Here is a 22948-nt window from a genome sequence, read left to right on the forward strand (position 1 = left end):
AACTAATATCTCTGGAAAAGAACAAAGAAGGCCGACCAAGAAAGAGGCAGCCAGCCAGACCCCTTGCCATTCCTTTATGCCTAGTTGCTCTTACATACCTCATTTCATTCAATCTTCCCAATTCAATCAGAAAGCTATTAATGCTTCCATCGTCTTCATTTTACAAACATGAAAACAAGGCTCAAAGTCACTTGCCATGGTCTCACAGCTGGTCAGTGGCCAGAATTCCTACCTATGCAGTTCTTAGTCTTTTCATTATATTGGCTCCCAGAAGGAATCTGAGAGAAAAAAGACCAATCAAAGAGGGAATAAAAGAGAAAGAGAAAGAGAGAAGGAAGACAATACAGGAGAAGACAACAGAAGGATACTTTTTTCCAGCTCTCAGGGCTGTATCCTCATGTTACCCTATACTCCCCAGAGCAAGCCACGCCTCATACCCCTAAATCCACTCAAGGACTTAACGCCTTTGTCTGGCTCTAGGATATCAAAATTAACTAGGATCTCTATTTCACCTCCGTTGTCACAAGCAATGCCATCTCTGACTCCAGTAGTCTTCATTTTTTTTTTTTTTTTTTTTTGAGACAGAGTTTTGCCCTTGTTGCCCAGGCTGGAGTGCAATGGCGCAATCTCGGCTCACTGCAACCTCCGCCTCCTGGGTTCAAGCGATTCTCCTGTCTCAGCCTCCCAAGTAGCTGGGATTACAGGCATGCACCACCACACCCGGCTAATTTTTTGTATTTTTAGTAGAGATGGGGTTTCACCATGTTGGTCAGGCTGGTCTCGAACTCCTGACCTTGGCCTCCCAAAGTGCTGGGATTACAGGTGTGAGCCACTGTGCCTGGCAGCCTTCACTTTTTGTAATTCTTGCCTCCCATTCTAGCATTCCATCTAAAAGGTCTCACTTTCCCTTCTATAGTTGAGCTGATCAAAACCTTCTGCTCATTCAGACAGCTGCCAGCACTTCAGAAGACCTGCTATCTTCTATAGCCAGTCACTACTACCCAGACTCCGCACTGCAGCCATGGATGCCATCTCTCTCCCCAGAAGCCCTGTACCCCTGAAATTGCTTCTGGACAATTGTCTTACTACCACCACTGAGGCAAGAAGACCTTGTGTGAGCTGTCTGGACTCCTATTTGACTATAAGAACTCTGCTAAGGATCTATGCACAAATATATATGACAGTCTTAGCTCGTCAGGGGTAGGAAAAAGAAGGGCAGCTAGCTGATAAGATGTAATTAGGTCCGTATCTGTGGGTATGCACGATCAAGTACATGTATTGCCTTGCAGACAACCATAACACCATTTTAAATTTAGATGTGATGCTCACAAGTCAACCAATTTCATAGTTGCTTTTCTTATTAGACTAGGGAACTCCTTAGATTTTTCTATCTGACACAGGGATCAAAATCCAAGCCTGGTCCTAGCCGATGCAATAAGGCAAGAAGAATAAACATAAGGCAAATTAGAAAGAAGGAAAGAAAGCTGTCATTATTAACAGATGGCCTGGTTGGCTACATAGAAAATATAAAAATATCCACAAAGTATAAGAATCAGTAGGCAAGGTCATTGGCTATGAGGTCAACATGTAAAAAAACTTTCAATATACAGTAACTAAAACAATGTGAAATTAAAAGCATATACAATATCAACAAAACCATCAAATACCTAGGAAAACGTCTAATAAGACATATAAGGTGTCTATACTGGGCCAGGCATGGTGGCTCATGCCTGTAATCCCAGCACTTTGGGAGGCTAAGGCAGGGCAGATCGCGTGAGCCCAGGAGTTTGAGCCCAGCCTGGGCAACATAACAAAATCCCGTGTCTACAAAAAAAAATACAAAAAAAAAAAAAAAAAAAATCAGCCAGGACTGCAGTATGCACCTGTGGTCCCAGCTATGCGGTAGGGTGAGTTGGGAGGGTCACCTGAGTCCAGGAGGCTGAGGCTACTGTGAGCCGTGATCATGCCACTGCACTCCAGACTGGGCAACAGAGTGAGACCCTGTCTCAAGAAAAAACAAAGAAAAAAGGTGCCTACACTGAAAACCACAAAACACTAAGAAAAATTAAAGAACTCTCAATAAATGGAAGGATAGATCATGCTCATTGATTGGAAAGCTTAACATTATAAAGATATCAATTCTTCCCAAATTTATCTATAGGTTCAATGTAACCCCCAACAAAATCTTAGCATTACACAGAAGGGAGAATGAAGAAATTGCAATTATGCTTAACAACATGGATGAATCTCACAAGTATGCTGAGCTAAAAGAAGCCAGACACAAAAGGGTACATGCTATGTAAGTCCATTTATATAAAGTTCAAAAAAAGACAAAACTAATCTATAGTGTTTGAAAGTCAGGAGGGAGGTTACTCTTGAGGGGGTGGTGCCTGTTAAGGGGGCATAGGAGTCTTCTTATAGTCTGATAAGTTCCGTTTTCTGATCTAAATGCTTATACTGTTTGTGAGAATTCATCATGCAGCTGTACTCTTGTGATTTCTGTATGTTACTTCAATTAAATTTCTACTTTTTAAAAAAGCAGACTGGTCCTCATCAAATAGCACCACAGAGTTAATACTAAGATTTATCAAATTTTAGAAAATCTTTCTTCTGTGATGGTCTTGAAACAGTCTTCCAAAGAAACAACTCAGTTGTTTTAAAACAGAAAAAATAAGCTGGTCCATTCAAGAGAAATAATAATTCCCTCTGCTGACAAAATCTGTTTCCTGCCCACAAGTGCAGGCCTGTGGACTGACTGTTCAAGGCGGCCACCCCATGCCCGTGCTAATGGTAAACTTCACTATTACAGCCCCAAGGATCAAGACATAGGAAAACACTTTTGTTGAATATTATGATGAGCGACAGTTCCATTCAAAAGGATTTTTTTTTTTTTTTAGAAAGACGAAACCCATCTTGTCTAATAAGGCTTTCTTTGGTGTTTCATAATCATCAAAGTTTCAATTTGCCACAGACTTTGTTGTGAATACATAAAACATTTATGTAGCTGCTGAGTGTTAAAGAAATTGCCAATTAGTTACCCTGCGGTCTGAAGGGGAGAAGGACTAAGCCCATCTGGATTTCTCCTACTTCACACACAGGCTTTGACCGCCTTCCACCAGTTGCCACCCTTCAGGTTCTGTTTTGGGGTTTTCCTTCTCCCTTGTTCAGTTTCGTTTACCTTCATCTGGGCCAGACTCATCCTTCCCAAATCAGCTGTGCAGGCCTGACCTCCAGGGAAGACCTTATTTGGTCACACTCAATAGTCATTATCCTCTTACTTCACATGGAAAGTTGTGTCTCACGACAGAAGCTGACCAGAGCACTGACACGTGCTTCCGAATGGCGTGTCCATGAGGCTGCAGCTCAGGAGGCTGGCCTAGGTCTCCAGAGCCTCCCATTACACTTGAACAAATGTGATGTGGAATGTACACAAATAGTAATGGCTATATACTGCTCAGGGTTCCAGAGCCATCATCCTGAAATGAAGGCCTTCTCCTAAGTCTCCTGGCCACCAGCTTTGGGTCACTGCTCCCCTCTGTGACCACTGCCATCTCACTTCCTTTCCTTCCAGAGGAAGAATTACATACTGCATCATAGTCCAAGAATGGGGGTGGGAGGGGAGAGAAGTCTGAGACACCTGCCCATACTATTAATATTCTATGGTTGTGGGAGTGAATAGAACACAGGGAAAGAAGGCAGAGGAAAAGATGATCAAGAAGAGGGACCTGGAAATATAACAAAGACACTGGCAAAACAGAACTGAAAAATCCACCAGGGAAGAGCAAGTGTGACCTCTTTTTCCCTGATTTACCCTTAACTTATCTGAGTACTCCACTGGCAAAGACCAGAGGGCTTTAAGTCACGGAAGGGAGTGTACCTTGTGCTTCCAACATAGTGCTGCCTGCTCTTAGCTCTTGCCTTTTTTGATGGATTTTGAGACAAAGCTCAAATACCTAGTTAGCAGGAAAAAAGATGTAGATAGGGTAAGACTTATTTTTTAAGTTCTACTATATTACCAGAGAGGGTGAGAAATATTTATTTTAGGACTGAGCAGATTAAAAACTCATTTCACACATAAAAGCTATTATACCTCAATATTCTTTGTAAATGCTCTAACAGCACTAGTGAATGACTCTAATAGTAGATAATACTCTGTTCTAGGAAACAAGAAGGTTCACAAGGAGATAAGGTTAAGTGGACAGGTTCTGGCACTTAAAAAAGAATATCTGGAAAAGGAGATGTCTGGATTTCCAAACCAAATAAGAGGCATGCTCAAACTTGTTTAACATTGATCCTGCCTGGCAACAGTTTCCAAAAATAAAAATCGACAATGTTATCAAATTTAGTTAGGGGACACAAGTTCTAAAAGCAGAATTGGTGTAGGTATGGAAGAATGTGCTGTTTTTCTTTAATATCTCATACAGCTAACCTGTGTAAGGATAAATTGTCGAATTTAATAGGTGAAAAATCATCCACAAATAGTAAAATCAACTATCGAGCAAGCTGTGCTAAAAACTGTTTAATGAGCCCCCCAAAAGCCCTCTCCTCAAACATATACAAACGATCTCTGACCCAATTATCTCCATCTGTGTCACTCTGTTCTTTCACCACTGTTTTAAGGTCAATACAAATACATGAATGTGAGAAGTGAGAGAATCAACAATATTAGAGATTTCTAAGCCTAAGGGCAGCATTTCTGGATGCTGTTTGCATTTCTATATATTCTTTAAAAATGGACCCTAAAAAAGTCAATGACTGGCCAAGACTTCAAAAAAGTCACTGTTACAGGGAAAATAAAAAAAGCTAGGGAGACTGTTGCATATTAAAGAAGATAAATGAAGCATAAACATAAATGCAATGTGTGATTTCAAATTGAATTCCTAGATCAAAACCATTATCAACATTGCTAGAAAGATATCTGGAGACAACTGGGGAATTCTAAATATTACCGAATAAAAGTTAATTTTCTTAGGCTATGTAGGAGAATGTCAATCTGTAGAGATGCACACCAGAGTATTTGGGGTGAAATGTTATAATGCCTGAAACTTGCTTTCAAATGGTTAAGAAAAAACTATATATACACAGAGATGAAGCAAATGTGGCAATATGTTTTAAAAATAAATCAATAAAACAGCTATTATGTCCCATTTCCTCTGAGATATTTGGAGGAAAAAAATCCTTTATCTTATGGTTGACTAACATGTCAAAAGTAGACATGCTAGGAACTTCAAAACCATACGTCGACAAATGAAGAAAGCCACCCTTGGCCTGTTACTGAATTGGAAGGATAATACAGCCCTGGGAATCTAGCCTTACACAAGGATAAATGCTGGTCACACCTAATGTCTACGCTAGTGGTTCTCAAACACATTTTGTTGGCTTTGGCCCACTTAGAAAGGACAAGGGAACACTCCAGAGATGGCAAAACAAAAACAGCCACTGCTGTCACTGTGATTACTGCCTGCTGCTAATACTTCCACCAAACTGCCTGGGTAAAAAGACAGCAGTTACACAAATGCAAAATGATCAACAAAAGGCCGGGCCTGGTGGCTCACGCTTGTAATCCCAGCACTTTGGGAGGCCGAGGACGGCGGATCACGAGGTCAGGAGATCGAGACCACGGTGAAACCCCGTCTCTACTAAAAAATACAAAAAATTAGGCGGGCGTGGTGGCGGGCGCCTGTAGTCCCAGCTACTCGGAGAGGCTGAGGCAGGAGAATGGCATGAACCTGGGAGGCGGAGCTTGCAGTGAGCCGAGATGGCACCACTGCACTCCAGCCTGGGCGACAGAGCGAGACTCTGTCTCAAAAAAAAAAAAAAAAAAATCAACAAAAGTAACACCTATCAGTAACTCTATATTCACATTAATGCATATATAACAGGAACTAAAATATATGCCCAAGTCAACCAAAAACCATTCTTGAGAAAAAATGGAGAATTTCCACTCCTTGTGAATTTATATGTAAAACAGGTTTAGGACAATAGGTTGTCCAGCTGTTCTGGACAACCTATTCGATTTCATCCCCAGGGTCCTCCAGAGAGCGCAAGGCAGCTATCACCAACCTGGGAAGGTTGGCAGAATTAAAGTTCTTTTTCTTATGGTTCTCCTTCATTTTCTTCCCTCATAAGCAGCTTGGGTTAGCCTTTTTACCCCTAAACGCTGAGCAGGGCTGGGATCAGGACGAGAGGAAGCGGGAAATAGGTGGCCTAGGCTTCCGCTGCTCTGAGCCTGGGGGCTCCAACTGTTCAGCCTAGTTTACCAGGCTAGATAAAAAGGAACACGGGGCTGAAGACCTAAACTGTGTTAAAGTAAGTACGCTGGCTTGGAAAATCCCCTGTGCATTTATGTCTTAGGAACCAAGAATGGCAGCTGGACCTTAGTGTGGAATCAAGGCCCTCCATACGACTCATGGGGGACGTGACAAACACCTGGTAAGCCAACAACTGGCTGGCCATACCACATGCCAGGGCTGAGATTTCAGGGCAGGCTCATTCTGCAAGAACGGCTGCATTTGTCCTGGGCAAAGTCCCACATGAAGAAAGTAAGGCTTGTGCTTTGTGCTTGTGCTTGTGCTTTGGGATAGGGTTTGCTATTAGCAGGTACGGGGAAAGAAGCTTCAGAACTGGCACAGCTGTATAGTATTCAGGACTTTAGATCAGCAATTAATCATGGTGGTGGAAGGGAGTTATGATGTTGATGACTGTGGGGTATTTTTGCTATTTGTCCTATTTCTCAGCAAGAATCAAAGGACTGACCGTCACCCTGGTGGTATATTTCAGGGCTCCAGGGTCTCAGGTCAACCATGAGATAGCAGAATTAATCAATGAACAGTTATAGAATAGAATCCCTTCCTATAAGGCCAATTATCATCTTCTGTACAATAAATAACGCAAGAGCCAAATTAGGGAGTGGTAAAGCTAGTTCCTGGAACACTTGGCTTCAGGAATCAGATTTCTCCCATGCAGTGGGAAAAAAAATTACAGTCAGCAGAAGAGACGCTTCAGGAACTGGTGTGTGGACAAAAAACAAAACAAAACAAAAAACACTCAATTCTTCCTGATTTAGACCTAGAAACTTGGGGTAATACAATCAGCTCAAAATAAAAGGCTTTGAATGTATTATCATGACATGGACTATGGGAAAGACATATCCAAAAAATAGGGTTAAGGTTACATCGGTATAGGAATAAGACCAACCTAAGATCCAGATTCAAGTTTTTGAAGTTTTGATGGCCTTGCATGAAAATGGCTAGAAATACCAGGATGTAATAGTAGCCAATGAAATTAGAGCCAAGTCTTGCCACAGTGGGAAAGGAAGTGAGGGAAGGAGACACCTTTCTTGCTCATGAGAGTAGATGAGGTTGTATCAAGTCTGGAAATTCAAGAGCCAAGACCTTTTGGGGAAGATTTTTGAAATGCAAGCCGAGGAATTTTGTTGGTGAGTGCCATGTTGAAAAATGCTAGGCACCTGGCTTGAAAGACAGCATAGAGACTATCTCCAGAAAGCCCACTCTCACTTAGGAACTAAGTGTGGTGGCAGAAACACAAATATTAGGGACACTGGAAGATTACTCTAGAATTCTGAAAATGGAAATCCAAAGGCCTTGAGTATAACAATTAGAAACTAAAGGGAAGAAAAGGAGCTTAGAAAAGAACTTGAACCAACTTTGAAAATGTATAAATAGCATTAGTAGACAATAGTATCTGAAATATCTCTAAGAGGTTGCCTGCAAAGACAGTGGAATTTCTCCCAGAATACAGGAATTAAGAGTTATTGATAAAATTTTCCCCACCTGGGTTTCATTTTACCCCTTTTTGTTTGTTTGTTTGTTTGTTTTAGAGATAGGGTCTTGCTCTGTGACCCAGGCTAGAGAGCAATGGCGCAATCATAGCTCACTGTAGTCTCAACTTCTGGGCTCAAGCAAGCTTTTTGCCTCAGCCTCCTGAGTAGGTGGGACCACAGGCACCTGCCACCACATCCAGCTAAATTTTTTAAGAGACGGGGTCTCAGTATGTTGCCCAGGCTGGTCTCAATCTCCTGGCCTCATGTGATCCTCTAGTCTCAGCCCCTCAAAGTGTTGGGATTATAGACTTGAGCTGCTGCACCCAGCCTCAAACCTGGGTTTTAAAATAGATGAGAGAACTGGTACTGAGAAGCAGTTAAGACCATGAGGCCATTCTCTGTAAGTCTCTCCTCCATTGCTTGTTTACCTCAGATAACCCTAAGTCTCTGCTATGCACTTGAGCTGACGATAGCAACATGGGTCTAGGTTGTGACACGTATCATGTACTGGGCTTGTAGAACATTGCTTTCTCTGGGGGAAATGCTGGCTGTATATAGAATTGGTGCTTTGAAGACAAGATCTTGCAGAGTTCTGGAGAGTCAAGTGTTTGTATAAGACCAGTGTTATGACATTTTATGCCCTTACTGCTCCCTGGAATGTGGGCTATATGAGATACAGGATAGATTCAACAATGGAGAAATCCAGCATATCAGCAATTCCAGCTTAGGGGACCCCCAGGTTGCAGCTTCTAGTAGACCCCCCAGAACAAAGCCCGTCTGGCTAGGGGTAAAAGCAGGGAAAGATGAAAATGGTGATTTTATACTTACAAAGGAACTTTAATTTCTTTGTGGGAAGGGGGAATGACTTGACAAGGAGGTTACACTTTACAGAAAAGGGCTTTAGTTGCGAGCATTCTCACACTGTTAAAAATCTCATTATTTGAACTGTAAGGTTTATATTATCTAGTGGCTTCATATAACCTGGGGGAAGGGGAGGTGGTTTAAAGGTTTGCTTCTGCTAAGCCTGGCTCAATGATTGCAACATTCAGCAAACAATTGCCTCCCTCCCATCCCCCCGTTTTCCATGGCCGCTTACAGCAATGGTAGCAGCTAGAGACCAGAACCAGCACAGGGTATCTGGCAATCAAATCCCCAACTGAAATACAATTGGTTAGAAGACAAAAACTAAATTCTGCCCATGGAAGTCAGCTTGGGAGGTTACTGTCTAACATATAATTGTAACCCACAGGTTGGACAGTACAACTCAGGCTGACCGGCCAAAGTGTGGGGGGCACTCCAAACTCCAGGGGGAGCTCAAGACTTGCCCTACCTCTTTACTCCTTCCAGGGAGAAGAAATGAGTCTAAGATGACACCCAGGTCCTCAAGGACAGACAGGGGGAAAGATGGGGTGGGGCAATAGCTTTGGCTAGGAAGAGCAAATGTGGTCCTGAACACTGTCTACCTTTTCTGCTGCATGAGGCTGAAAGCTGCTCCCACTCTCCAAAGTCTGAGAAGGCCCAGGGAAGAGCTCAAGGCAATGGACCTGTTGCAGGCCTCTGGAGTCAAAGAGTCATCAAAGGTGACGCAAGTTTGCAAGGGTAGAGAAGTTGGCAAGGCATGCCTTTGGTCATCAACTAGGAGGGCTGGCTTTTGGGATACTGGTCTTGTCCTTTCTTCACTTCTATCAGTGAATGACATGGGTGATTTGTAAAGGTTTCTATTCTAACTCTGGCTAAAATACAAGGAAAGAAATTCTTTGTATTAATGCTTCGTCACTGCTCCTCCTCCCAAAAGAAGTGGTCATGGATGGGAGGAGAGCCTTCCATCCATGGGTGTAGAGTACTAAATCAGCAATGTCCTGATTCATAGATGGTGACCTGTGGGTAAGAATGATTATCTATCACTGAATAGTTGCATCTTATTCTCGGGACAAAATTGCCTCTTTCAGACAGTCATTTCCAAACAGAAAACCTCTGTTATCAAATAAGGAAGAAAACTGAATGCCAATGTTAGTAGAGTGATTTTTTTTTGACCCAGATGAACTAGTTTCAGATTTACTTCCTTTAAGTTCATATTCTTTCTACACTTCAGCATTTTTCTTGAAACAGCTTGGATTTGTACAGTTCCCTTTCTCCAAAGGACTCATTTAGCCTAACAATTTAAGATTGTTACTTTAGAACTCCAAAAATGGAAACCTAGATGCCTTGAATTTAAGTGTTAGAAATTAAAGGTTAGGAGACGAGAAAAGAATTAGACCAACTTTGATTGAGGCAGGGCTCAAGTGTTAGCATATACAGGGCTCTTCCATTAAAAATATTTTGTACAGGATGAATATTTCTAATTGTGTAAGAGTGTCGCATCTCAGAACTTGTGGGATGTGGAGAAACCAAAGCATTTAACAGTCAAGTAACATGCTTGTGAGTACAGAACTGACTCCAGGAGAGTCAAGATAAAAACAAGAGGTTCTTCTGACTTCTAATGCACTGCCCCCTTTCGACTACCATAGGCTGGGTTCTTTTAGACCTAGAGCCACAGAGCTGGCATGTTGGTTACTTTCATGCTTAAGAGACCAGCGGCACACAAATGTGAGGGACTGGCCGGATTACACCAAAGGAGGATCTGAGCATTATCGGAACCAGTGTTTTACTACTTTCCTTGGGCAGCTTAGCTGTTCAAAGAATTTTAATACTCAACCTGTAGAAATATGATAGACAACTATTAGTTTTATTTTCAAGATTGAGAAAGAGGTCTAAGGAAACCCTTGTTCTCCCAACTCATTAGAGATGACAGGGAGGCTTCCTCTACTGTGACCTTACATCAACCACAGTGGATTTTATCATGAAGGGCTGCTCACAGTGGATCACGCAATCAGGATAAGGGGAAACAGGACATTTTTCCTGAAAGGAAAAAAAATTGCAAAACTAAACCTTAAGCTTTAACATCCCTTCTATAATTTACTCCCAACTTACATAATTCTCATCTACACTGGCACTAAAGTGAAATGTTAACAGTACTTGAAATAGGATTTAAGCACTGTGGAAAATCTTATCTTTAATTTCAAGTTGAAAATTCATCCTTAAAATCTGACAGGAGAAAATCCAAACCCTAGGGAAATGAGTTTCTTCCCCCAGAACCATTCCCTTCTATCTATAGCCCCACTTCTCCTAAAAGCAGAAGCTCAGCAAGTACGTCAAGGGTGCCTAAACTGTGACTTGCTCTCTAGCACATGCAGTCTTACTGGGAAACACAGCATTAGCTGCTCAAAGTCTAAATGCAGCCTAGCAACACTTGGCTAGTGTATGTGTTTAAAAGAGGAAACAGAAAATGAGAAATAGCCCTAACTAGCTTTTGTTCTGTTTATCTAGAAGGTCATCCCAAGGACTCAGAACTCTGGGTTTGAGACCCTTTACAGTGTTACTTCCCCACCAGCTGGAGGCTGGGGCAGCTGGGATGGGAAGGGCATGTGGTAGGGAATGCGGTGGTGTGCGGCTGTATGTGCCAGGTGTCCACAGTGTGCAGAGCAGGCGCTGTGGCCGGGGCGGGACATAAACACGTGACGGGGCTCCTCTGCTTCTGCAGACACTTGGAGCCTAAGAAACGTGATTTGTTTCCTGTTTCAATAGGAATAAAAATGGGGAAGCAGGGACTATGATTATTAGTTGTCAAAATACTAAATACCTCCCAAAACCCTATGCTGTTTCCACCTTCTTCCGCAAGACATAAAATTCCATGGCTGCTGGGGAAGAAAAAAAATGAAGAGGGAGTTGAGGAGAAGCAGAAATTTTCTGAGTCAAGATACCCCTCAGCACAGCAAAGTTATCCCCCCTCAGTTATTCTCTATTAAAATTCAGATGAGGAAACTAGGGGTAGGCTCCAGGATCTGGCCTTTACTGTGGGTGACCATGTGAAAGAGACATCCCTCCCTCTTCTATTCTACCTTTTCTATGGGAAAAGTGTAAAAGACCCTCATTAAGTGCTCTTGCAGGCCATTACAAAGCATTTCCAGGCACTCAGCTGAAAGTGTTTATGTAAGCGAAGTCCTTCTCAGCCCCTCTGGAGAAACACACATATCAGCAACCTCCTACACAGCTGATATCTAGGGTTACCTACTGAGAGGTTTCAAACTCTCTCACAAAAGGACAATCTGCCCAGGCCTGTTCTTTTTTTAATAGAGAAGGGAAGGCATGCTTGCAAGGCCAATTTACAGCAAGGGAAAAAAATCCTTGAGGCAAAACACAAGTGCAAACTGCCTTGTTAAGGTTGTGAGGATGAAGAGTAGGAACTAAGAAGAGCTCTTTAAAATCCTGAGGAAGTTGCTCTGGATCATTACTATTAAGTTTTGTTTTGCCTTTTAACTGATTGTCCTTTTTATGCTCATGATACATCCCTGGGCTATCCCACAGAGCACATTGGATGTGTGTCTGTGAGCTGCCGGTGAGCTACCGGATAAGATGTTGGAGGATGTTTAAGTGTGGAAGCAGCTGGGTGTGGTGGCTCAAACCTGTAATCCCAGCTATGTGGGAGGACTGCTTGAGGCCAGGAGTTCCAGACCACAGGAGTTCTAGACCAGCCTGGGCAACACAGCAAGACCACCCCCATCCCACCCCCTTGGCCAATCAATCAATCAATCAATCGAGGGTGGATGCTATTTTGAGGCACGTGCACCCTTAAAACCTGGCCTAGTTTTGGCATGATGAGGCTACTTTGGTTTGGGGGTTGCTTAGAGGCTGGGTTTTTCTGGTACTTCCAAGGATGTTCATTTTGGGAGGCAATGCATTTGATTAGTGTCCAGTGGAAGGGTTTACAGCCATAGTGAGGTTCCCCCATTGCTCAGTACCAGAGTTTGAGTACGGTTGTTTAAAAAATACTTATCTGACCACAGTGGAAAATTAAACAGGAGTGAAGGCAAAGGAGTAGAGAAACTATAACTTTGTCTCCCCCCGTGTTAAAACTGTAAGCCTAAGCAAGAAGTGTCTGTGTTGTGGCAGGCAAACACCTGGGCTATTCAGGCCTGGAGTAGAGGGGAGGTCAGAGAAGAGCAGGCAGGAATCCTCAATGGGGAGCTAAAGCTACAACCTCACGGGAAGGAGATAAAAGGGTAACAGTCTCAGATCAAGTCTCAACACCTCCCCCTCCAGAGGAAGCTAAACCACCCTCTCCTCTATTATCACTCCCTTTAGACAGCTACAGTCTAAAATGAGAGACAAAGAAAGGGGAGTGGGCTTCACTGGCTTTGTGGGTCAGCAGCAGCTCTTCCCCAGAATCCCAGGCCATCAGCCTGGCAGTTTAAGGGTTAAAAGTGAGCACTTAAAAGAAAACTCAAACCCCATTAAGCCCAGGCTTGGAGAACAGGGAGCAGCAGGGAAGCCAAAGGAAACTAATTTTGGAGGCTCTCCAAGCTGCCAATCACAAGCATATTTCTAACAGTCCCAGTGTTGTTTGAGTTGGTTGTTTTTCCACGGGCTGCACAATGGGGTCTGGTTATTCATTGAAAAAGTCTGCAAGTGAGCCCCGCCCTCCATTCACAACCAATTTGGAATGCTCCATTCAGGCAAGAGGGGGAATCTGCAGCTCTGCTAGCTGGGGCAGACCTAATAGTGTTCAGCGCCCAGCTGTCGCCGCAGGGACGCTTGCTCGCCCAGTACGCTGTGTTTATGTAAGAAATTCAGACACAGCAGGGGATCTTGCCTGCTGTGCACCCTTCCTAGGATTCAAATGGCCAAGACCCTTGTGGAAATCTGCCAGGGTGTGCAAAAGTCCGCTAGAAGTAAGGTCAGAAAGTGCCCTCTGGCAAAAGGGGAAAGGCAAAAGAAAAATTATCATGTGCCCCTCGGTTCAGAATCTGGCTGTAGCTACCAGCTGCGAGAAACAGACTTGAGTGGTATTTCTCCTGCCCCAGGGTGAGCTGGTTTGCATTAGGGGGCAGCTCTCTCTGGAAGCCTGCCTCTCCAGACTTTCCTTCCCATTCACTGCTGGTAGCTACACCGGGAGCCACCCGGCTTCCTCCCCAGGGGAGGAGGGCTCTGGAGACACTACCAGATTTTCTGGCCGCAGAGGAGGGGACAAGCTACCTATTAAGACAATTTCACAGTTCCTTTTTTGGCTTTGGGTCCAGCCTGAAGAGTTCGGAATACCCTCCTGAATGCTCATGAGACATCAAAAGGGAAGAATGTGGAGATCTAAGGTTGGAGGGTGAAATCTACGCCGAGACTTTGCAAAGTACAAGGCAAAAAAACTGGTTTCGTTTCTTAGATATTTTTTCCAAACCTTCAATAATCACCCTGAGGGACTGGTTTCGTTTCTTAGACATTTTTTCCAAACCTTCAATAGTCACCCTGAGGGAAAGCGGATGGAGCCGGTCTGACAACCAGACTTTATTTCAAGGAAAAGCATACTTCTTTATGAAAAGCAAATCCAGGAGATAAATTTTAGCTCATGGTTTCCTTTTTTTTTTTTATCACATATTTGGCTTTTTTCAAATGTCTTATGTATACTTCTTCTCACTGCCTGCCCTCATGTCCCCTCCAGTGAACTCAGTGCCACTGGAAGCATTTCTCTGAAGTCCTTCTGACCACAGAATCCCCATTCCATGCCTCGGCTGTTCAGATCAGCCTCAAACTCCTGGCCTTTTAATAACTAGATCTTATCCTGCTCCCTGGAATCTTGCACTCTGCTTCAATTTTCCCCTAGATGCTTCTTTCTTTTTAAACAAGGGAGCCCTCTTTATTTTCTATGCAGAGTCCTCTTACGGGGAATTCTTTTCCCTTTAACATCTGAGTTGCTAACCCACTGTCATTTGCCTGCCAGGCCCAAAGGTGTACTTACATTATGGTTACAATTTATACATACACACTCTAACTAGTGTGGGCACATACTAGGGGCCTGGTATCTTGCCACTCCTTTAAGCCAAGCCTAGAGGGATAGGACAATGATAGAAACTGACGACCAAAGCCTCTGTTAAATGAGCTTGATGAGTTCACAAAATGAATTTTTAAAAAAGCAACCTAATCCGGTAATGGCATCAGCATGCCTGGCACTTGTCCAAGAGCTGGGAGCTGCAACATGACAAGCCTCTGAGCTCCTTGGATTCCAAGTGGAGAAGCACTGTGTGCCAGGGCACAGATGGGGCCCAAGCTGTCTCAAGGGCAGCCGTATGCCCGAGAGGGGGCTGTCAGCCTCTGAGGCTGGATGTACTTTACCACTACTAAAACCCAAGAAATGTGTGGAGGGAACAGTTTCTCGGCAGAGAATCACACACCCCACCCCACCACCAAGAAACATTTTTTTGTAGGGCTGAAATTAAAACAATGATACTACTAGATGGTAGAAATGGGAGACAGTACAAATTTTCGGCTTCATTATGCTACCCATGTCTTACTCTTGTAAAACTGAAGACTGCTGAAAGAGGAGGGGATAAATGGTAATTTCTTCATGGATGCCAGGATTTTGTTACTTCTGGCACCTACACAAGTGATCTTGACACAGATGTAACTCCCCATCCCAAGTCTTTCTCACCAAATACAAAGGACTGGTAAGCCTACTGGGTTTTGTTAGACGACTAACAGCACAGAGACACAGAAGGGTAAGAGAAAAATTCAGTTTTAAATAAGCCTAACTGAATTAAAGGTAAATGAAAGCAGATTTTGTAAAACAGATGGCTCCTTTAAGTAAATGGGTACTGTAGGTCTTGGGTACTTGAGAATACTGAGTCTAAGAATCTTTGAGGCTATCAAAACAGGAAGGATTTCAACTCATTTGGCACCCTCCCAGCAGTAAGTACTGGGCTAAACTAACCAACACTTAGAAAGTAACACTGTAAAACCTGGAGTCAAAGAATCTCTCCTCCATGTTTTCCTCACGCTTTCGTCAGCATTCTTTTCTACCTTCAGAACTACTGGCTCCTGAAAAGCATAAACCAATGGCCTTGTTTTCCCTCAAACCTCTTATTTTTAAAGTGCCCACTGTTTTCTTTCTTACCTTGCCAAACAAAAAGACATTAGGATGATCCTTTCGAATAGAGGGGGCCCACGCAAGAAAACGTGGTGTTTTGCTACACCACACCTAGGACCAAAGACCAAAATGATGTACCCTCTCCAAAGGAAAGGCACTGCCTCTACTGTACTAACCTCACACATTAATAAAGAAATCCAGCTGAATAATCTCATCGTGAAACAGGATTAAAATCAATGTGTTTTAGGCTCAAGGGCTGTCATAACAGTTAATCCTATTTCCCCAGCCGTCTATTGCAATGTATTTATGAAAAGTCGATTTTATCAGTTAATTAGCTGGTCCTTAGGAAATTACTTGTACTTCCTCCAGTTGTTCCATTCTTTTTGAAACACAGATCTAAAAAGAACACTTCAAGGGGAAAATGGGGTCATTTGGATCTTAAAACAATTCTCTAGGCTGTATTTGGTATGGAGGCCATGATTTTGAAATAAGATTTTTATCATGCTCTCTACTCAGCATAAAGTATCTTTGTTATTCAAGATGCTAACAGGTATATATTTACAATATCATAACTGAAATTAATAAGTGAAATTAAAAATCAGACCCAAAATGTATATTTAAAAAACTATTTATATATGCTAAAATCTAGTAACATACTCTTTAAGTACCCAAACAGTCAGTTCAGAAAAAATCACCTTACCCCGACTTTGAAACACTCGAGTTCCAATCTTATCCATGGCATAGTTAGTTCTATGAAAATGTGTAGTAAAGATGTACATAAATCTATGCACTGACCCAGATTCCCTGGTTTAGTAGCTCTATGTGTTAAGGTACACATTTAGCTACATACACACTTATATAGATATATACACATGCACAAACACTTCTTCATATATACGACATATGTACACAGTTTTATCTGTATACACACGAAAGGTGTCTTCTAGGAAACATGGCAGTTTTTTTTGTTTTTGTTTTTTAGAGATAGGGTCTTGCTCTGGTACCTAGGCTGGGGTACAGTGGTGTGATCACTACCCGCTGCAACTGTAACCTCGAACTCCTAGGCTCAAGTGATCCTCCTGACTTGGCCTCCTAAAGCACTGAGGTTACAGGTGTGAGCCTAAATATGTCAGTTTTTTATAATTTTTTTTCTTTTATAATTACTCTCTCTCTTCCAAATCCTAGATGGAAAAACTCAAAGCATCAAGGTATTGAGTAACTTTCTCAGGATCATAGAAGGAAGTGAATGCTGAATTGGACAGCCAGAGGTCTCCTCGATGCTTTCCTGAACGCCATCTCTAGGTATCTGAAATAATGGAGAGCCCTGAATACACCTGAATATGCCACCACTCCCTGGCTCTGCAGCTTTGTGAGAGCTTCTTTAAGAATATTATTTTATACATCTTCCTCTTACTTCACCTAACCCTTCCCATTTGCCCCCACTACTGGTCAGTCTCTCCAGTTATTTGGGAATAGCTGTGAAAGGAGGGGGCTGGGCAAGCCTGTCTCTACAAGGGACATCCAACTCAAGCAATCTGAGATCTTCGGGGTTACTTCTTAGGACCAAGGGACAATGAGGCCCACTGGTAGAATCCTTATGATCTATAGATTTCTATTCCCTTGAATTTGACCTTTCAAAGTCTCCATGCTTTACTGTTATCTATATGTGTGAGGTAGAGGTGAAATCTGTACAACTAGAAGTAAGCGTGGCATTTCTATAAGGTAGAAAAGCAATGGTTTCATTCACTCAAATCAGACTTAAGGATGTATCCCTATGGGCAGGAAACCCAATTCTAAGAAACTTACGAAATATAATCTCTTTAGAAGTTGAACTTTTAGTGTTTAGAGAAAAAAAAAAGCCATAATCTTTAAAACTGACATTCCAAAATAAAAATATTACCTACATTTCTTAGTATTTCTCTTTCTTTCATGTATACAATAAATTTACACATACACAATGGAAAACTATCAAATCATTATTAATAGGAAAGTGTATTACCAGTGGCCACTGGTAAGAATATTTGTTACAGGCCGGGCACAGTGGCTTACGCCTGTAATTCCAGCACTCTGGGAGGCTGAGGTGGGCAGATCACCTGAGGTCAGGAGTTCAAGACCAGCCTGACAAACATGGTGAAGCCCTGTCTCTACTGAAAATACAAAAATTAGCCAGGCGTGGTGGCAGGTGCCTGTAATCCCAGCTACTCGGGAGGCTGAGGCAGGAGAATTGCTCGAACCCAGGAGGCGGGCATCCCAGTGAGTGAGCCAAGATTGCGCCATTGCACTCTAGCCTGGGCGACAAGAGCAAAACTCTCTCTCTCTCAAAAAAAAAAAAAAAAGGCCGGGCGCGGTGGCTCACGCTTGTAATCCCAGCACTTTGGGAGGCCGAGGCGGGCGGATCACGAGGTCAGGAGATCGAGACCACGGTGAAACCCCGTCTCTACTAAAAATACAAAAAAATTAGCCGGGCGTGGTGGCGGGCGCCTGTAGTCCCAGCTACTCGGAGAGGCTGAGGCAGGAGAATGGCGTGAACCCGGGAGGCGGAGCTTGCAGTGAGCCGAGATTGCGCCACTGCACTCCAGCCTGGGCGACAGAGCGAGACTCCGTCTCAAAAAAAAAAAAAAAAAAAAAAAAAAAGGTTTGCTTTCCCCTGGCAAATCTAAGTTTGGCTTATATTCATTGGTTAAGTGAGTCAAACCAACTCATAAGGTTTCATTAAATTTGAATGAGTTTTTTTCCCTCCCCTGAAAAATATCACAGGCTCTTCCAGAAAATGACTGGGGTGAAGCTGGTCCTGAACTTGAGGCTGTGGAAAGTGCTCATGGAAAAGTAAGTGCATGCAGCCGGCTGTGGGCTCTGCCAGCTCCTCCTCATGCTTCTGGCTGTCAGTCTGAACTGCAGGCAAACATAAAAGCAAGAATGAATGGCTCAAAGATGCACCACCCACATTTGTGTTCTTGCCTCGCTTCTTAGGCAAGTTATTCTATTTGAATCTATCCCTTCTTGAAGCTCTACCTCAAGAAATAAAGTCAGAGGGAAAGAATCATTAGAAGACCTTTTCTAGGCTAGTCAACCATCTCTTTTATCCTTAAAAGACAGAAAGGCTCAACCTTAGCAGTTAAAACAAAAAGTAAGCAAAGTAAAAAAAAAATCATACTTGGTAAGCAGAAACATCTCCCAAATTACCTCCACTTGAGGTATGGAATTTTAATTAAAGAACTTAGCACATTCTATTTGCTGAGCAGAAATTATTTCTAAAGAGCCAAAACACATTTATTGATTTCTTCACTTTAGCCTATTCCCACAGATAAATATCTCTCCAAATATAAATCCTGCTTGCTGACAAAGAACATACCCTTGCTTCAGCACATGCAATCAATTTGAATGCAGCCATCTCATCTCCCTTTTAATTCTTTTGGGTTACACAGAAACAAACAAAAGTGTCATAAAAGCATTTCAAAGAACCTCTGCCAAGAAAGCCACCTCCCAAACAGACTGCAGTTTATGCTGCTCTGAGCAAGAACTGGAAAGGCTGGGCCAAATTGTCAACACAGAACAAAGTTGGATTACAAACCCTGTCTTTCATCTTGCAAACACACACACACACACACACACACACACACACAAATTTGGGTTATCTTTATTTAGTCTTTCAGTGGCAAGCTTCCCAATCACTTGAAAGCAATCAAAGGGCAATAATTAACATGCATTTACTCTCCCATAGAACACATCCACAGCAAGCTGTGACAAAGCTAAGGTAACCATGCATGTGTGTGTTACAGTTTATTCCCTTTTACAGTTTCATGGCATTGTGCCTTGGACATGAGGCCTATCATTAAGGAATGTTTAGCTGCTATCTCTGTTCTTACATTTAAAAGATTTGGAATACCCAACTTTTTACTTAGAGAGAGACCTGAGATACTCTCTATCCGGTGGCATTTTTACACACATACACCCACCTACCCAGAGATAAAACAAAGCTGGGAAGAATCTGTGGGTCCAAAATGAGAAATGGAGTCCTTGCATGGCTCAGGTGCTTGCTATTATAAACTATGACTAAGAGACATGAATTTCTCTATGATGCAACTCTCAAGAGAGGCAGCATTTTCTCCAGGCCTCTCTTAAACCTGCTCATTCGCCAGTGACTAATGCTCTCTAGAGCAGCCTTGTGCTGCTCAAATTTCATCAGCCAGCTTTGTCCTTGATAACTCCGCCTAGACCATAAAAGCTCCCAAACCTGTTGAGGACAGCCCCAAAAGATAAGTGCAGAGTAACCATGCCCCCGCCAGTGTTGAAAGCCATCTTTCGAGCTTCCCACTGCATTTTCTCTCTAGTAACGAGCACTTAGTGGCCATTTTAAGAAAAAGTTTCTCTTCCCTGAAGAGAAAAGCCACAGCAACTACACGAAAAGTAAGAGTAAATCAGGCCACTCTGTGACCATCCCTTGTCAGCTTGGGAGTAGAGACAAAATTGACAACATGTTGGATGAAGCCAAAGTTAACTGGAGTTTTCCATTAACTATTGTCTGCACCTTTAAGAAAAAGAGAAATATCAGGTTCATGATTCACATCAAGGACTTAATTTATAAAACAAACCCCCAAAAAGCCATAAAATAATGTGTGATTAATAGGTGCTTGGCCCAACACCAAATATACTATGTCAGTTAATTTATAATTTTGAGCTTAAAGCTTTGCAATATTCTTTTTTTTTTTTTTTTTTTTTGAGATGCAACCTTTCTCTGTTGCCCAGGCTGGAGTGAGTGACGCCATCTCAGCTCACTGCAACCTCCACCTTCTGGATTTACGTGATTCTCTTGCCTCAGCCTCCTGAGTAGCTTCGATTACAGGCACCCACCACCACGCCTGGCTAATTTTTGTATTTTTAGTAGAGACGGGGTTTCACCATGTTGGCCAGGCTGGTCTTGAATGCCTGACCTCAAGTGATCCGCCCGCCTCAGCCTCCCAAAGTCCTGGGATTATAGGCATGAGCCACGGAGCCCAGTCAGCTTTACAATATTCTTAAGGTAAAAAGAAATTTAGGATAAAATTATGTTCAGTAAGTCTTACCTGCAATACAGTAGAAATACTTTAGAAATAATTTTATTAATAAATAAAAGTTTTCAGGGTTAATTCTGAATTATTAGAAGAAACTAAATGCATACTACTGTCTAAATCTGGCCATAGCTGAAAAAAGCATATTCTAGACATGGATGATCCAAGACCAAACAATTTCAGAACAAATGTGCCATCACCAGAAAGGTACTTACAGTTATCAGACTGAAAATCTGGGACAAACTGTTCATCATCAGGAACTTGTGCTGGAAAATAGATTTTTATTTTAGACCTTTAAGTTTTATTAAAAAGCACAGTAAAATGTTTTATATGGAAAATAGGACATCCATGAAACTTGCCTTCAGCTAACCAAGCCTCTTGAAGTTGACTGAGATCCTGAAACAGCTCTGAAATTGAAAACAGAAGACCCCAGAATGAGGATGTTTCTTTTGCTAGGGAGAAGACAGGGAAGAATCTACACGCTACTGTCACTGGGAGCAGGGAAGCCACAACATAGGCAGGGAAAGCTTTACTACCTTCAGAATCGTGAGCCAGATCTGTGTCCAAAAACTTCCTCTTTCTGTCAATCACAGGCCGCCCTCTACATTCCTCAGATCGAGATTTCTGAAAGAGGCCAACAGAAAGTGAAGGCTCAAGTGTAGTAAAGAGGTCCAAAGGGGGTCGACTCACTAAACCAACAGGGGAAAGATTCATATTGGAGAGGGAGGACAAAACAAACCAAAAGCCACATAAACTTACCCCTGGGACCATAAAAGGGACTTGCTGATCATAAAACCCATCCATGGTGCTTTCAGCGTCTCTAATACCACTTTGAGAGGTTTCAGCATTGAGTAATTTCTGGGGGAAAAGGGATCCTCCTGTAATATGAATTTGGGAGATTTTAACTAAGGGGGGAAAAAAAGAAATGAAACAATTTTAGACTGCCTTTTTTTTTTAGGGCCTGTGCAAAATTATTACCCTTCTGTGAAGTACTTAAAACCTACTCAAGGTGCAAGCTTTACAGACCAATGCCGGGCTTGATTAATGGTATCAGAGGTACACGATGTACTCCGTGCCAAATCCATTTACCCAGTCATCATTTTTTCTTTCTTTTTTAAATGATTAAAATTACAGATTTGCTACTGTCTGTCCTCTACCAAAAAAATAAAAAAATAAATAAAAGGGTGATTTCAAGATTCTCTCATATACTCCAGGGCATTTGTAGTAGGGTTTTTAAAAAAGAGATAATTTGATTTTTGACAGTACAGTGTCAGGAAGCAGAGAAATTGGGTTTAAGTATTCCAAATTATTGGCAATTAAAGATCTGACATACATGGTGTTTCTAAAAGCATTTTGTAGGTCACTGTTAAAACACTATATATAGTTCCTGGAATACATTGATCAGAGGTATACTTATCTTCACACACAACTCTTTATTTAAAAGAGGTCTAAATAGATGTAGCATCTGTAATGTCACAAATATCTCCCTGGTTACTTACAAAGATATTTGTGACATCTCCAACTTCTAAAAGAATAAAATGTCTATGAAAAGTAATGGATTAAAAAAACTAATTCCACTGCATGTGGTACAATGCATCTCTACCAAAGGTCTTTTAAAACTTAGGCTGTTTCTTGGAGCGGAGTCATTTTTTTCTAGACATATCCCCCACCCCCAAATGAAACTCATTTCAGGACTGGTAAGTGTTGAGTCTGGGGAAAAGGGTGGGGTTAGAAGGGAGAAAACGTCTCCTAACGTGAGTGGAATAAAGTAACAATTTTAGGGAGGTACCATCTTCCTAAACATTTTTATCCTCCAAATAAAAACACCGTTAAGTCAACAAAAGGTGGAAAAACATTAATTTCACTCACTCCAGCTCTAAGCAATTCAAAATGCTTAAAGGTCAACTTCTTTTGTTTAACATATACACAATTTTAAACAGGAAACTTTTCCCCCGGTGAGCAATTCCATCCAATTTGTTTTTCACACTGTGTGTAGCATATCAAATTTTTCATAAGTGAGCAGGATACAAGGAAACCCTTCACAGCCAGCATCCTCCTCAGCACTTTGGCCCAAGGAATCAGATATTTTCAAAGTCAAAGGAAAGAGAGGAGCAAAATAGCATACAGTTCATAACTTCCTAGAAAAACACTCGCGCCAGCCTGCCT

The 22948-nt window shown here is 42.2% G+C and overlaps 1 protein-coding gene across 2 annotated transcripts in view; it reads right to left on the bottom strand.

Moving 5' to 3' along the window:
* The window catches only part of ETV5 (ETS variant transcription factor 5), a 64305-nt gene that overhangs the window by 39511 nt on the left and 1846 nt on the right, over positions 1–22948 (bottom strand). For both annotated transcript variants that reach the window (XM_063620467.1, XM_063620466.1), the window contains exons 2-5: positions 21542–21660; positions 21319–21406; positions 21142–21189; positions 20998–21048 (exon numbers count right to left, since the gene is read on the bottom strand). In XM_063620467.1, the coding sequence (XP_063476537.1) occupies positions 20998–21048; positions 21142–21189; positions 21319–21406; positions 21542–21586 (232 nt within the window). In that variant the 5' untranslated portion in view covers positions 21587–21660. The remainder of the gene's footprint in view (positions 1–20997; positions 21049–21141; positions 21190–21318; positions 21407–21541; positions 21661–22948) is intronic.

Source organism: Symphalangus syndactylus, chromosome 17, assembly GCF_028878055.3.
Source record: "Symphalangus syndactylus isolate Jambi chromosome 17, NHGRI_mSymSyn1-v2.1_pri, whole genome shotgun sequence".
NCBI lineage: Eukaryota > Metazoa > Chordata > Mammalia > Primates > Hylobatidae > Symphalangus > Symphalangus syndactylus.